Below are 16684 nucleotides of genomic sequence, written 5' to 3' on the forward strand. Positions count from 1 at the left end.
GAAGCTTTACCTAGTTATTAGCTGGGTTTTTTTTTGTTTCAGTCCTTATATATAAAGTGTAGGTTAAGTAATGAAGTTGTTAGTATTTTGGTATGTGTATATTGTAATGGAGACTCTTTGTAATGTTATTTGTATTAACAAAAAAATTTCAATTTTAGTTGCAATATATTGTGTAATCATAATGTGGTGTTATCAGTTGGTGTTCAAATTTTAATGAAAATGTGGTATTTGCAACATATGCAATATACCATTCAATACTAGCATCCAATATAACAATTAAAAAGGACAAAAACTCTAAAATATCCAAGATAACCATTGACCATTAACATAAAGGGACATCCAAAATAACAACATAGTCTTATGGCATACAAATAGTTATCCTACACAGCAACAAAGTATCAAAATACAACACATAACAACAAAGTAATATGGCAATAAATGCCTAACAAAAACATAGTTATCCTTCATGATCATGATACCAAACTACAAATTCTCAAAGCATGGGGCTTTTTCCTTTGTTCCCAACTCCATTTTGTACACCACCACTGCTACCTGCTGCACCTTCTCCTGTTGTATTCCCTGCTGCACCTTCTCCTGTTCCATTCCCAGTCTGTGATTGTCCCTTGCAGGTCCTTCCATTATGGCCCACATTTCCACATTTTGTGCATGTTACAGATTTCCATTTTGTGGACACTCCATCATCTTCTGTTGCAGATCTTCTTCTCTTTTTTTTTTGGTCTGCCAATAGGGACACGATACTTTGGTGGTATCAACTTGGTAAGACATGTGCTTTTTTCCCACAATAACCTCCCATTAATAGGTTCAACTTTGAAGACATACATTTCTTTCCATGTCTTGAGCCAATAAGTTGGGTGTACCCATGTCTCAGGTATTCCAACATTTTCATTGTTGAGCCTCATATCCCATATAGCTGCTATACTATGTTTGCAGGGTATGCCTGTCAGTTCCCACCTATTACATGAACAAGTTTGTTGGTCCATATTAACCACATACTGATTAGTACCTTCACTTGTAACCTGGTACTTCCCATTGCCACAGAACACTGCCCTACACTGTGCTGCCCTTTCTTTAATTTTTTCAAGGGTCTTAGTGGTTGTAGGAGTTAATGGGCCATTAGCTTTATCAATTTCTTTTTGAACCATGACAATTTTCCTCATGATATACTCCCTAATAAACTCCAAGCAACTGATAATTGGCTTATCACGACCCTTCACTATCTTGCTATTCAAACTCTCACACATATTATTCAACACAGCATCACAATGTGCCCTCCCTAATAAAACACAACTGTATTAGATTATATTTAAAAATTATACACTTATAAACATAATATTATATACCTGAGAAGTGGGATCTGGACCAGTGCTTAGGTGGAATAGAATTAAGCCAGTCATATGCTTCACTGTTAAGTTTCTTTAGTTCTTCCATGGCACTGTTGAATTGTGGTATGGTGGTACATGTTGCACATTTCCAAAGACAATCCTTGAATTCCTTGCCCCTCCATTTACGTTTCATGTTCTCATGAAGATGCCTTAGGCAATATCTATGCTCTGCTGCTGGGAAAAGTTTCTCAAGTGCAGGCAATAACCCCTAAATTATCAAAAGAGTGAAGTTGCTTATTGAATTGTAAAACATGCATGTGAAAATGAATGGAGAAATTTATTTACCTTCTGTCTATCTGATATGAAAGTGAAGTTGGAGTTTGCATACAAACCAAGATCATCTCCTAAGTTAGTTAAAAACCAGGTCCATGAATTAAAGTTCTCTGCTTCAACAACTGCATATGCCAAAGGGTATGTGCAATTGTTCCCATCTAAACCCTGAATTATCATGTCAAACACAGTAATAAGCAAACAATTAACTATGGTCAAACATTAATCAAATACTAAAATATGATTATGCACATACCACTGCTGTCAGGATCATACCATGGTATGGACCCTTCATGAATGCACCATCAAGCCTTAGTAAATCTCTTTTCCCTGCTGCAAATCCACTTTTCAGTGGACCAAGACAAATGTATACTCGTTCAAATACCCTGGTCTCAGATGCATAACATGGTTCACTTTGCACTTGAAGTTTGACTGTGGTGTTTGGATTTCTACTCTGCACCTCCTGTAAGTAGTCTCTTAGACATGAGTACTGAGCAGCAAAATCTCCCCTAATTGATTCCAGGGCTTTCGTTTTCGCCCTATGAAATTTCATGTCTGACAATCCAAGCTGGTATTTCTTCTTAAGCATCTCACGTAATGCTCTAAGTGGTATTTCTGGGTTTGCCTCCACTGTGTCAACAATCTGTTCAGAGAGAAACTTGTAGTTACATGCCCTAATTTTCCTTGTTTGAAGGCACGTATGTTGCTTTTCATAGGTCTTAACAGTCCAGTTAATGTCTTTTTTCCACTTACTCACTAGTAGGACCCATGGGCATTTATGAATAGAACCATCTTTCACTTTCTTTTTCTTTTGACTTGGTCCCACTTTGTCATTACTTTCGCTGATCCCACCTGTTTCTAATATCCCAAGGTTTGGTATTGTCCCTTTGCAAACCACTCTAATCCTATTTTTGTCATTCTTGACGAAGTCTAACTCCCTTCTACTCTGTATGGAATGAAGATAAATTTGTTGTTTAACTTCCTTGGCTGTGCTAAAAGTCTGGTGGATGTAAAATGGATCTTTGACAGCAGCTGCTTCATTCTTATGTGCTCTTCGTAAATCTCTTATCTTCTTCCTTTTTTTACTAGCTTCACCCTCATCTGATGAAGATGCAGATACAAATTCTTCAGTGTTTATAACCTCTAATTCTTCATCACCTTCTACTGCTTCATCTCGATCATCAGGAAAACTTCCAACCCACTCCACCTCTTTGTCAATGTTGAGGTGAAAGTTCTTCATATCAACCTCTGGATCATCTAACAAATTATCTTCATCAACTATGGAATCGCTATCTTGACTGTATTCACTATCTTCAGTGTCATCACTATCATGACTGTCTTTACTAGCTTGACTGTCTTCACCTGCTTTTTCACTATTTGGTTCATCTTGTTCCATAGGAGTCCCACCAAAAGGTTCACACCATTCAAATGTATCACCCAAACCATCAACATTAGGACATGTGCTTCCTATCATTGGTTCAGTCAAAGGGCTATCAATTCTTGGTATATAGGCAGGGGTTGACTCAACTGTTTCACTCAATGTAACAAGGGGTTGTTCCAAGGTTGTTTCAAGTAATGTACTAGGGGGTTCGTCCATAGTTTCTACATTCTCAAAAACAAGGGCTTCTTCACTAGGACAATCCCCTGAATTTGACCATGTCAATAACAAGCTTTTACGACAAAGGGACTCAGGAATTTCGTGTATCTTTATCTTTGCAGGGTTTGGGGACATTTGATACGTATGGAGCTTGGTTTCCCAAAACTCTGTATACACTTCTATCACCTTGTGTTCATACACGTATGACCTAAAGTGGTTTATATCTTCGTCACAACCCAAAGCATACAACCCAAAATCTAAATCCCAGGTTGGTCGTTTGAAATGATAATAAATACTTTTACCTGGTTCCACACAATCAAGCAATTCCATTATCTCGTCCATATCATGCACCGAGAACAAGTCACTATCAATGCCATCAATATATTTCATCTTCCCCTTTATGTATTTGCGGCCTGGAAACTTCGTAAAAACTCCACCATAGTTCAATCGTATCGAGAACATACTTGGATTGTCAGCTGCGAACCCAAAAAAAAATTACGTTTTAGGAACGTATAATGGATGATCAACTGAAAATGTAGAAAATTTTACCGTATGAGCTTTGGAGGTCGTATTCCTCCCATTCTTGCCTAATCCTCCAGTTCACCATCGTAGAAAACTAGGGTTTTCTCGTGCAATGCTAAGGGTCGACGGAGGATGAAATCAGAAATGATCGGTTATCGAAGTCGCGCCATACTGGTTCATGTATAAAAACCCTGAAAAGACGAAAATGCCCCTGCGTGCAAGGCACGTGGGTAGCTTAAACGGAAAGAGTTAACAGTTAACGTGCATAGGGACCAACCATGCAAGATAAATAACAACGAGGGACTGCACGAGTTAAATTTTGGAAATAGGGACTAAACATGCTTTCTGGCATGTGCACGAGGGACCAACGGTGTAATTTACCCTAAAGATAATTAGATAAATACGGGAAAAAAGAAAGAAAAACAAACAATAAAAAAAAATTCATTCTCAACACGTTGTTCTTCTCCCGCTTTAAGGTATATAGTGATACGGTGTTATACAATTGCCCAAATCGGAAATTACACGCCGTCCGTCGGGCCTTGACCCCACAGCTAATATCAAGATACAAGACTTCATCGATTACTATTATAAAAACTTTAAATCTTTTTTGGTTATACAACCCGACCCGAACTTGCAACTACTATTTTTTTTACCATTTTTTCGGTTTGAAGTAAATAGTGAACCACATGATTTTACATTCTAGACTCGCCATGTAATATCCTAATTATTTGTGCATTTGGGTGTGTATGAATGTATTATACTAGTTATACACACAAGTATAGGTATTTGGATAATAAGTTGTATATTATACATGTATTTGTGTATGTATTAATTTATTGCACTAGTTCATGTGTGGATGGTATAGTATGGTGTAGGATTTGACCATTCTTGTATATATATATATATATATATATATATATATATATATATATATATATATATATATATATATATATATATATTAAAACTCAATAAGTCAAATTACCATGAGTTTTACTGTGAACTTGACCGTTCACAGTCTTTGACTTAAATTACGTGATGTCACATTGAATGTTCATGTTCTAGCTTCTTTTTGGGTCGATTGCAAGGCATCGGTAAACCATCGTTCTTAATTTGTCCTATTGTATCTTTGTATTGTTTTAATCCGAGTTATATTTGATGGTTTCTTTTTGGTTTTTTATTTTGATTTGTCGATGTTAGGTAACTTTATACATGATATTGAATATAATATGTAAATGCTATGAGATTTGTTATGATAAAGGCCAATATAGTTACGATTTGTCTTTTTTGAAATCCAAGTTTTCATCTTCCTATCGATTTGAGCTTTAATATATATGAGATTGGTTATTGAAATAAAAACCTTTTTAATTATTTAATTTTGAAAATATTTTTGGATGAAAATTTTAGATAAAGAATCAAAGTGAAGCTTCTCATAATGATGCTCTGTGACATCCCCAATTTCACGACCAAAAATGACCGATTTTGTTTATACTTTATAAAAATCAGAGTACTTCTTTTAATAAAAATGTTGCGGAATTTGTTCTCAGAAAAAATTGATCAATACGTTATCAAATCATTTCCGAAGAAATGTATTTTGTTCATATTAAAACTTTGTGATGTTATCGTCAATACTGAAACATAAGCATAAACAGACCTTACATTTATTTATACTACTGATCTACATCTCCTTTAATCTTTCAGTGTAAAGTAGCTTTGTATTAACACCTGTGATACAAATATATTGAGTGGGTCAGGTTTGGAAACCTAGTGAGTACATAGGGTTTTCAACCCACAATAATATAATTACTATGTTTAATCATCAAACAATTAACCCAATTACCTATCCCCATTATCTTCATTTAATCTACCCTAAAGATTTTATCCTAAGGGTCATCTCCTATATCATATTTACCTCTCATCTCATTACATATCATTTCCTTATATGTTTGTTACTAAGGATCATCGCCTACATCACATAGACAATACTAATTATGGGATTACTCCCTCAATACGTGTCTAGTAAGGGTTAGGGTATCATCGCATGAATACGTAGTTACAACATTGCCTGAACTCGTAATTCATAATAGGGGTTAGAGTATGATCACATGAATATGTAGTTACAACATCGTCTGAACTCGTAATTCATCACATACAGGTTATGAACCTGCTGGTGTTTCTACATGAATGTCTAGAATAGTCTGTGGTCGCTATCTATACTCTGGTAGATGACTACATCGCCACATCGCCGGTCAAGGTTATGATATTTCCTCTCATCTTACATCACCTATTTATCATCACCTAATTATCATCACATTACTATCATCACCTATCTCTCATCACCTAATTATCTCTCATCATTTAATTATCATCACCTATATCTCTTTACCTAATTATCATCACCTTTCTATCATCACATTCTTTCATCACACACCAACTATTTCATCTACCCATGTTTTAACCTAACATATTTGTAGATATAAAATACGTATATTGTTTACATCATCTAAAACATGTATATAATGTTCATCCAGCGTAAATATCAGGTAAACAGATAATATGCACACCTAGCACGTAATATATATATAAAATACTTCATATATATGTGTAAGATGAAAGCAACTATGCACTCACCTTAATAGCGTGAGTCGATAGAATCTAACTAAAAACGGTTAGCGGTTCATGATCGTCGGGCTCGGGATGCAAAACGCCTTCAGCAAAAGAGAGAGAGAGAGATAGAAGAAATGGTTTAAGGAATGAAAGGGTTGAACTTACTATTTATAGGGTGTTCTGGGGCCATTCACGTCGTGAACATGATAGGTTCACATCATGAACTTCCATGAGTCACCCTGTAGCTTTAACACGTGTTTTCTATCCCCGATTAGTGTCCCTGACATGTTTCACGTCGTGAACTTCATGTTCATGTCGTGCCTTAAGGTGGCTAGGGTTTCTGCCACGTGTCATGCCCTCAGACAGCAACATCTTCGGAAGGTCATAAATTTTTCATACGACACCGTTTTCGACGTTGTTTATATCTACGCGTAGGTGGAGATGTACTCTACAAATTGATTTTAGGTCATAAAGGCTAAAAAGTATTTTATCATAAACTCACTTTTTATGATTCCTGGTGTCGTGCCGGTTTTGTCGCGGAACTTCGAAATGTCATAACTTCTTCGTTATAACTCAGATTTCAGCGTTCTTTATATGTACGAAAACCTTGTGACATATACTACAACTTAGTTGAGATTGTTTATTATAAATAATCCTCTATAAGAAAGTCATTTTTGACGTTTATCGTCTCTAAATTGATTAGCCCGAATCTACAGGCGCTACAATTATCTCCCACTTAGAATGATTACGTCCCTGAATCATCAAAAAAACATGGCTTGTATAATGACTCCATGATTTGTCTCTTCATCTTAGGTAATAACTGTAACTTCTATGTTCCTTTAAATGAGTTTCTAGCTCTTGGACTTCTTGACTGCATGCGATGCTCAATCTTGCACCCGCTCTTTATCCTATATTGGACTTTCAATCGTAACATTCGAGTTACAAAATTGATCCTTATTAGAGACTCATTCTTCTTTTTAAATAGACTAATCTTAAGAGAAGTTCTTTACTTCGATTATTATAACAGACCGATGGGTCATGTTCTAATGACCTCTTATTGTATGATGCAATGCTTAGACTCAGGTCTCTTAGATTCAAATTCAAGAATGGAATATACCTTACTTCATGTTCTAATGTGTATAATCACATTTTAGCATGTATCGTTTCTAGATATAGACTTATTACTTAAATAATGGTTGTGATACTTCTATTGATCGTTTCGATTATCTTTCACTTCAATCTTCTAGCTTAAGTCGGATGTTACATCGAACTTGGTTCTCTGAACGACGTAGAATACATATCTTAGTCGGACTCGATATGATATGACCACTAGGGTCGAAATAACAATCATCTTCTTAGTCATTACTGAAACAATGGTAATGAAAATTTTGAACAAAACATAATCAATTACTAGCTTCTTGACAACCTTGTGACTTTCCCCGATCCAAGTGCGAGTCTTGTGCTTTCGGTAGTATAGGCCTCTACTACCATTCACACCTACTCATACTCATCTCAAGTATTGTCTCGCAGTCCCCAAGTTCTTATTTCCTAAAATCACTAAACATTTTAACACATATGAATGTGTCCAAATAATCTTAAAATTTTCCCTAGAATCTACTAGGACTTCTTCCATGCATATCTTCAACATAATTGTGCTTCAACTCGGTTGGTGATGGAAACGCCAGACGATAAGACAATTTCAGGAATTATACCAACCGTTCTATCATCCCGCCAATCAAATGTGTACATTCGGATGTACCGTACTCCTCTATACGTAGTTACGTACTATTATTTTATTATACGTATTCTAAAGGCAAGATACCATTCTTACGATATCTTTTGATAGGTATCATTCACTATCGTTAGCCTTCTCATTTCCTCCATTTACTCAGTTCACTATGAGTCTTCACCATGATGTTCTGCACACCAAAGCTGACGTTCGGTGTACTGAGGCAAGAATTTAAGATAGGAAAGCATTATTTACGATAGACGTATAAATCTCCTTATTACTCCGAAAAGTTACATGTCAGTTCTAATATCGTAATTAAACATTTAGAATCCTAAGAACATAAAATTTATAGATCCGGTTGGCAACAGACCATAGATCCATTCAAATAATAACATATAAGACATATAATGCTATAACATAAATCATTTAGCACATAAAAACAATTTAGGCATCTAATTTTAAAGTAAGCTAGTGCTTGTGTCAATTCTGGTGTACTACCTAAAATATATTAGACAATCATCTCACAATCATAGCTTAGCATTCTATGCTTAAGTCTAAAAATCATACAAAATCCTAGTTCGCTTAAACTAATGCTCTGATACCAACTGTGACATCCCCAATTTCACGGCCAGAAAGGACCGATTTTGGTTATGCTTTATAAAAATCAGAGTACTTTTAATAAAAATGTTGCGGAATTTGTTCCCAGAAAAACTTGATAAATACGTTATCAAAGCATTTCTGAAGAAATGTATTTTGTGATGGGTTTTGGCCATATGAACATTCCTATGTGCACATGCAAACCCTAATGCTTGGATCTAGGTTTCTCTAATTAAACATGCTTTGAATCCAAGACTTCTAATGACTAATTAGGTATAATAACAATACAAAATCAGATCTAGAAGTTTACCTTTGAATCTCTTGTTTGATCTTGTTGTCTTGGAGCTCTAGAGTCACAATTGTCACTCCTCTAATGGCTTACAAACACCAACTAGCAAGGAGGATGATTTGAGAGAGAGAGGAGAGGGATTAGAAATTGGCCAGGGTTTCTTTGCTTTTGCAGAGGTGCCGATTTCCCTTGCCCTAGGGGTCTATTTATACTTGTAAGGCTCCTAGGGTTTCACCCTTAAACCCTAGTTGGATAATCTTTCCTTAAAGCAATCCTAATCCTTACCTAAGATAGCCTTGGACGAATTTGAGGCTATCCCAAGCCCTAGAATCCGTCCATCCTCTATCCAAGAAGGATTTACAGCCCAAAGTGTAACTATCAAACAATTAACAGTTTATACCCTCTTATTTAATTAATCTCTTTAAGTCACCAAATTAATACTAATTAATCTATGACTTATATTAATCAAATAACAATATTATTATTCCTTATATTATTCTCATAATATATTAATAATATTTATTCTCTCATAATAAATCATCCTATCAAGTTGCTATGGTGAAGGCAACCCAAAAGGACCATGCACAATCGGGTCAAATACTTGCCTAATATAGTTGCAGCCTTAGACACTATTCCAACATTTTGTTCATATTAAAACTTTAGGATGTCATCGTCAATACTGAAACATAAGCATAAACAGACCTTACATTTATTTATACTAGCAATTTACATCTCCTTTAATCTCTCAGTGTAAAGTAGCTTCGTATCGACACCTGTGATACAAATATATTGAGTGGGTTCGGTTTGGAAACCTGGTGAGTACATAAGGTTTTCAACCCAGAATAATATAATTATTATGTTTAATCATCAAACAATTAACCCAATTACCCATCCTCATTATCTTCATTTAATCTTCCCTAAAGAGTTTATCCTACGAGTCATCTCCTATATCATATTTACCTCCAATCACTTTACATCTCATTTCCTTATATGTTTATACCTAAGGACTTTTCCTAAGGACCATCGCCTACTTCTCATAGACAGTACTAATTTGGGAATTACTCCCTCAATACGTGTTGAGTAAGGGTTAGGGTATTATCACATGAATACGTAGTTATAACATCACCTGAACTCGTAATTCATAATAGGGGTTAGAGTATCATCGCATGAATACGTAGTTACAACATCGTCTGAACTCGTAATTCATCACCTACAGGTTATGAGCCTGCTGGTGTTTCTACATGACTGTCTAGAATAGTCTGTGGTCGCCATCTATACTTTGGTAGATGACTACATCGCCACATCGCCGGTCAAGGTTATGATATCTCCTCTCATCTTACATCACCTATTTAGCATCACCTATCTATCATCATCTAATTATCATCACATTACTATCATCACCTATCTCTCATCACCTAATTATCATCACCATTCTATCATCGCCTATATCTCTTTACCTAATTATCATCAACTTTCTATCATCACCTATCTCTCATCACATTATTTCATCACACAACAACTATTTCATCTACCCATGTTTTATCCCAACATATTTGTAGATATAAAATACGTATACAGTTTATATCATCTAAAACATGTATAAAACGTTCATCCAGCATAAATATCAGGTAAACAAATAATATGCACACATAGCACGTAATATATATAAAATACTTCATATATATGTGTAAGATGAAAGCAACTATGCACTCACCTTAATAGCGTGAGTCGATAGAATCTAACTAAAAACGATCAGTAGTTCGTGATCGTCGGGATCGGGATGCGAAACGCCTTCCGCAAACGAGAGAGAGAGAGAGAGAGAGAGAGAGAGAGAAAATAAATGTTGTAAGGAATAAAAGGGCTGAACTTGCTATTTATAGGGTATTTTGTGGCCATTCACATCGTGAACATGATAGGTTCACGTCGTGAACTTCCATAAGTCACCCCGTAGCTTTAACACATGTTTTCTAGCCTCGATTAGTGTCCCTGACACATTTCACGTCGTGAACTTCATGTTTACGTCGTGACTTAAGGCGGCTAGGGTTTCTGCCACGTGTCATGCCCTCAGACAGCTACATCTTCGGAAGGTCATAACTTTTGGATACGAGCTCCGTTTTCGACGTTCTTTATATCTACGCGTAGGTGGAGACATACTCTACAACTTTATTTTAGGTCACAAAGGCTAAAAAGTTTTGTTTATCATAAACTCACTTTTTATGATTCCCGATGTCGTGCCAGTTTTGTCGCGAAACTTCGACATGTCATAACTTCTTCGTTATAACTCGGATTTCAACGGTCTTTATATGTACGGAAACCTTGTGACATATACTAAAACTTAGTTGAGATTATTTATTCTAAATAATTATCTATCAAAAAGTCATTTTTGACGCTTATCGTTTATAAATTGACTAGCCCGAATCTGCGGGCGCTATATGCTCATAAGGTGTTCGATCTAATATTTCAAAGAAGTAACATCTTAAAATTTTTTAATTCATAAATATTTTCTTGTTTTCATTCGTTTATATGTGTGTTAGATACTTATATAGTTACTTATGACAGTGATCATAGCTTTTTACTTGAAATTAACTTGTTAGACATAATGATATATACATTTAAAATTTAAAATACTAACAATATTGTTGTCAAAATCAAAATATAGTTGTTATAAGAACTCTATGTGTGATACAAATCTATGATTTTGTTATTCAGTAATATATACATTTAAAAAGTAAAATATCATTATGTTATTATTCTAGCTTGGGATGGGAGTAACTATGCCTTTAATAACATTGAAAAGTCATTTGACATCATATTTTTCATTGCCTGAAAGTCCTTTGATACTATCTATAAGCCACTAAGCCACTGATGGAAATGTTAGAAGTATCAAAAAAGTAATATATATTCATTTATATAGTCTGTGTGCATACATGATTTTCTGACAACTCTGGAGAGCGTTGATCAATTGACAATTTAGAAGCGGAAAAAGATTTATGGTGAAGCTCATCGTCATGATGTTAAAGTTAGAGCTGTATGATTGGTAGTTTATGTGTTGTTGAAGAAGTTAGTTTATTTGCAGATTCTCATGGTTGGAGTGTGATGTTGTTTTAAAACAATGTTACATGAAAGTGTAAGGTTTTTGTTAGTTGGAGGTTATGCACAGCTGATGTAACGTAGTTCATAAAAAATAATAATACCATTTGGATATAGTTTTTTAGTTGTTAAGAACATGGTTTAGACACATTGTTAGTTTTTACTTTTTAGTAATTGAATGCTATGAATACGAATTTTAGCACTTTTATGTTCATGGTTTTTTTATGAATATGGGTTTATGTACATTGTTTAGCTTTTTTTTTTTTTTTTTTTTTTTTTTTTTGGAATTTTCTTAATCCTTAAAGTTACTCCTTTATTACAATACTTGGATAATGAAACTTTATGATGTAACAATATTCAATATTCTGTATATTAAATTATAAAATTTGGATCATATTTTCCTATGTCAAAAAGGTTATGAATCACACACTTATAATAAAAATTTCCATTATTATCGTCGATCAAAAACATTTAGCATGATACAATTATGGAATATAAAATATTTTGATCATGTTTTTTTTGGATCATACATTTTTAATTATAATTTACAAATATTTGGATCATTAATATATATATATATATATATATATATATATATATATATATATATATATATATATATATATATATATATATATATATAAAGTTATCGTTCCTTAGCTATAGTACCTGATCCACGTACTGTTCATAAGGTTATTTTAACTCAACCAAAGTTTGACGATCAGATCTCACACCGCCTCTGCTGTTACTGAGTCATCGACTTCCTCGGCTTCCTGATATCAATTGCTACGTGTGATCGCCTCCGGTTACAAGAGACTACAACACCGCCTCACTCATGTGTTGGTCATCGTAGCCGGTCTCTCAGTATTTAATGTTTATCTATTATCGTTCTGTTTGCTTCACGATCCTTCCACCACCTCACAAATCGACCTTCCTCTCTTCTTCTACTCTTTCCTCCCTCCACCGCAACCACTGTCTGATCCTTTATGTTTGACGCTTGCATCTCCGATTAGCTCTTTCTCTTGGTGTCTGTCGCTACACCATTAGTGGTGGAGGACGTTACGACTGTTAAGGTGGTCGTAGACAATAACATTAGGGTTTTGGATGTCCGTACTGGACGGTCTTGTAATTGACGCTTTGGGTCTTCATACTTGCAATTGATCAATATAGGTATGTCTGCAACGACTTGTAGCCCCAAACATCTCCATTCGGGCGTTTAGAGGGAAACACCGACTGCAATGTATTCCAAGTCTAAGGATCTCCGGCTGCACCGTCATTCACCGCTCTTTCTGATTTTCTCAAATTCTTCTATCAAAGTCGACCGCTCCATCGTTTCTCACCGACTCTCCTCGCTCTCCTAAATTCCATCTGCTCCTTTTGTTGTTTGTTGTCGACGTTGTTGCACTGTAAGGTAGGTCAGTCACAGAGTCCATAATTTTTCCGATTTGGGGGTGTTTATTTCCGATTCTTCCGATTTCTTTCCGTCGTTCTTGTGTTCGCTTTCTATGGCTCCAATTTAGGTTGGTTTTCTCAATTATCCGACTACCTTCAGACTGTATGTGATTTGGAGCTACTTATCGATCCTCTTACTCTTCCATGTGAGGACCAATATTAAAAATTGGATCAGTTGTTCATCTAATTAGGATGGTAATCTTGATACACGTATTCCTTCTATCAAGTAGTGATCCTTCAATTTCAAATTTTACTAACTAATTATGTACTTACAGTTGTTCTATTGTTCATCTAATTAGAAATTGCATAGATTTTTTTCTTTTATCGAACGGTAAGAAATACCCTTTAAACTTCGATTTTTTTTTTTCTGTTGTCGATTTATGTATCTGAACAATAAGGGTTTTGTTTCGATTTTCTACTTATAACTTTCAACTTCAATTTTCTATTTTTTTGTTATGAACATGTGACGTATGGTGGCGAGGATTGTTGGGTTGGTCGAAATGGTAACCCTAACAGATTTCTTATTTGGATTGGATTTTTACTGTTCATATTTGGATTGGGTATCAATTTTACTTTTAGTCATGCTTTGATCCTGGGTTCAAGAAAAATTTAATCAGCCCACCAGGTATTTTTTTTCCCTTTTTGTGTTTGACTTTCTCAATTCAACACCTCATCTTTACTCTCTCCAACCACCGCTCTCAATTTTAGGGCTTCTGGAAGGCGATGAGTATGTGGCCGAGTGTGCTAGTCGTTGAATGATTTTAGGGTTTATTGCACAGCCTGCACACCAACACCACGTTGTTATCAGTACAACATGTTGACCCAGACTTCCCCTCGAAAATCATGTGATTTACCTGTTGCATCTGAGATCTTCTTTCTCATACTAGCTGTTGTTGTTCGATTTATATGTGGAGAAGGAATTTTATGTTGTCCAGTTAACAGGCGATTTAAATCTTCCCATGTGGTTGACTAAAGAGGAACAAAAGTTAGTCCACATCAGCAAAGAGTTGAAACCAATGACCTATAGGATCAAGTTGATCTTCCAAATATACCCTTTATTATGTATATATTTTGATCTTTGTGGAGATTATTGTTGAAATTTGTTATGAATTAAGCATACTATCATTGTCTTACATTGGTATCTTTCAAAACATCATTGAGCAGACTACTACCTTTTGTTGTGCAACAGATTTTTGAGAAACTGCAAGGATGTTTTGTTGTAGAATTAGGATATGGTGTAGGTCAGTTATATTCAAAGATTACTTTATATTGTTTTAATTTTTCAAATTTCTATTTGGAAAGTTTTTGGCTTCATGTGTGCAAGATTCCATTTTTCTATATAAATATATGGTAAGTTTTATATTTTTTGGGTTGTAACTATTTATATAAAATCCCCTTTTCAGTTCTTGAAGAAAAACCATAGATCTTCATGGATTTTCTGATTTATTTTCTGGGTTGTAACTATTTATATAAAATTCTCTTTTCAGATCTTGAAGAAAAACATAGATCTTCATGACTCTTCTGACAACCCAAATTCATGTTCTGGTAAGATTGCTATAGTGATTCGGGTGGTTCTTTGACCCATTATAAATAAACAACTTTGTATATAGATCGCCCCTATGAAAACAAGTGGGACATTTTTCCAACAGTGATGAAATACTGAAAATTGTGAGTTCCTAATTAAATGATTTTATCGAAAGGGTGCTTTTATTTTCACGTAATCTGTTAAATGACATTTTGATTTTATCGCCTATATGAAAACAGGTGGGAAATCGTTCGTAAACATACCATAAGTCACATACATGTCAATAATGTCTGCAAAATTACTAATAATAAAAAAGAAGAACCAAATCTGATATTCTCTTATTTGGTGTTTGTGTGATAACAAACTTTCTTCTCTTTTCAATAGGCAGGGGATAAAGCTTTCTCAAATACAAAGAAGTTTTTCATAATTCTATAAGCACGACATGACAACTATTTCTGTTTTAAAAGAAAAAAATAGTAGTAAAATCACATCCTTAACCCCCAAATTAAAATGAGCTCTTAGGCTTAATGAAAATATACAATAATACAATATAGAATGAGATTTTCAATCTGGTCTTCCTTTAATTTGACTGGGTTTAATCTTATTATGATTTCGTTAAGACTCTTTATTTTGTTACTGTTTGCAATAGTTTTTCCACATGTATGTTTGTTTTACTCATAGACAAAAGGTATTGTTAAAGTGGATAATGGGATATATGAAGCCATTTTGTTCACTTTGATTGTCAAAGATTATAAATGGTTTTAATTTAGTGTATTATGTTTGTATCTTGGTGATCTCTCTGCAGTGGAAAAAAGGAAGCTCCATAAATCATATTTATAAAGAAGGTTCAAATTTGTTTGTATTTTGGATGCATGGGTATTTTAGTCAAATGTATAATTGGGAGACATTCAATTTGTATATTGGTATTTTTTTTTTGTAAATTTGTCAAGTGGATCATAAATGGTATGGACCGTAATTGGATGTTTATTATTAGGAGGTGATTAGGTGATTTTTTGAGTAAAGGGCATTTTGGTCAAATCTGAAAAATACCAAACAGAATTGATAGATAATATACTGTATACATATTTTCCACTTTCGAATATCCTCAATGTTCCACACACAATCTAGAACACACACAATCTCGAGGAATTTTCCACACACCCTCTTTAACCTAATGTCATATCCAAGTATAAATAAATAGATCATGAAACAATATTTACAGAGAATAAACCGAACAAAATATCTCACATCTGACCCCGCAACGCGGGATCACTCACCTATTTGTTATAAAGTATTTATATTTACTTCAAGTTGCGGGGTCACTCACCTATTTGTTATAAAGTATTTATATTTACTTCAAAAATAATAAAGAGCCTGGCTTTTATAGCTTGTATTTTTTAATCATAAATAACCTTTTGCGGCATAACTTTTGGATTAGAATTTTAGGATCATAAATTTGATCTATTAATAATAGTTACGTTTCATCCTATATTATGAGTCCCAGACTTTATAAATCATAAATATGGATCCTAAATTTTTGTCGCATCAAACTATTATTCTAAGTATCATACTATTTAAAACGTCAAACTACTTTATTGTTATG

General features: G+C 34.5%; 1 protein-coding gene and 1 long non-coding RNA gene across 2 annotated transcripts; one reads left to right on the forward strand and one right to left on the reverse strand.

Moving 5' to 3' along the window:
• Window positions 1–288: 288 nt before the first annotated feature.
• On the reverse strand, window positions 289–1979 carry LOC145074098 (uncharacterized). Its single transcript, XM_079020523.1, has 4 exons — window positions 1930–1979; window positions 1689–1841; window positions 1362–1611; window positions 289–1294 (listed from the first exon to the last, which is right to left on the reverse strand). The coding sequence occupies exons 1-4, from the start codon at window positions 1966–1968 to the stop codon at window positions 699–701; spliced, it is 1038 nt and encodes a 345-aa protein (XP_078876649.1). The 5' UTR covers window positions 1969–1979; the 3' UTR covers window positions 289–698.
• A 10811-nt stretch (window positions 1980–12790) lies between these two features.
• LOC145075198 (uncharacterized) lies at window positions 12791–16173 on the forward strand. Its single transcript, XR_013692374.1, has 3 exons — window positions 12791–14181; window positions 14265–15101; window positions 15887–16173. It is a non-coding gene; the product is annotated as an uncharacterized LOC145075198 (long non-coding RNA).
• Window positions 16174–16684: the final 511 nt, after the last annotated feature.

Source organism: Lactuca serriola, chromosome 9, assembly GCF_051521515.1.
Source record: "Lactuca serriola cultivar US96UC23 chromosome 9, Lser_US96UC23_V15, whole genome shotgun sequence".
Classification (NCBI taxonomy): Eukaryota; Viridiplantae; Streptophyta; class Magnoliopsida; order Asterales; family Asteraceae; genus Lactuca; species Lactuca serriola.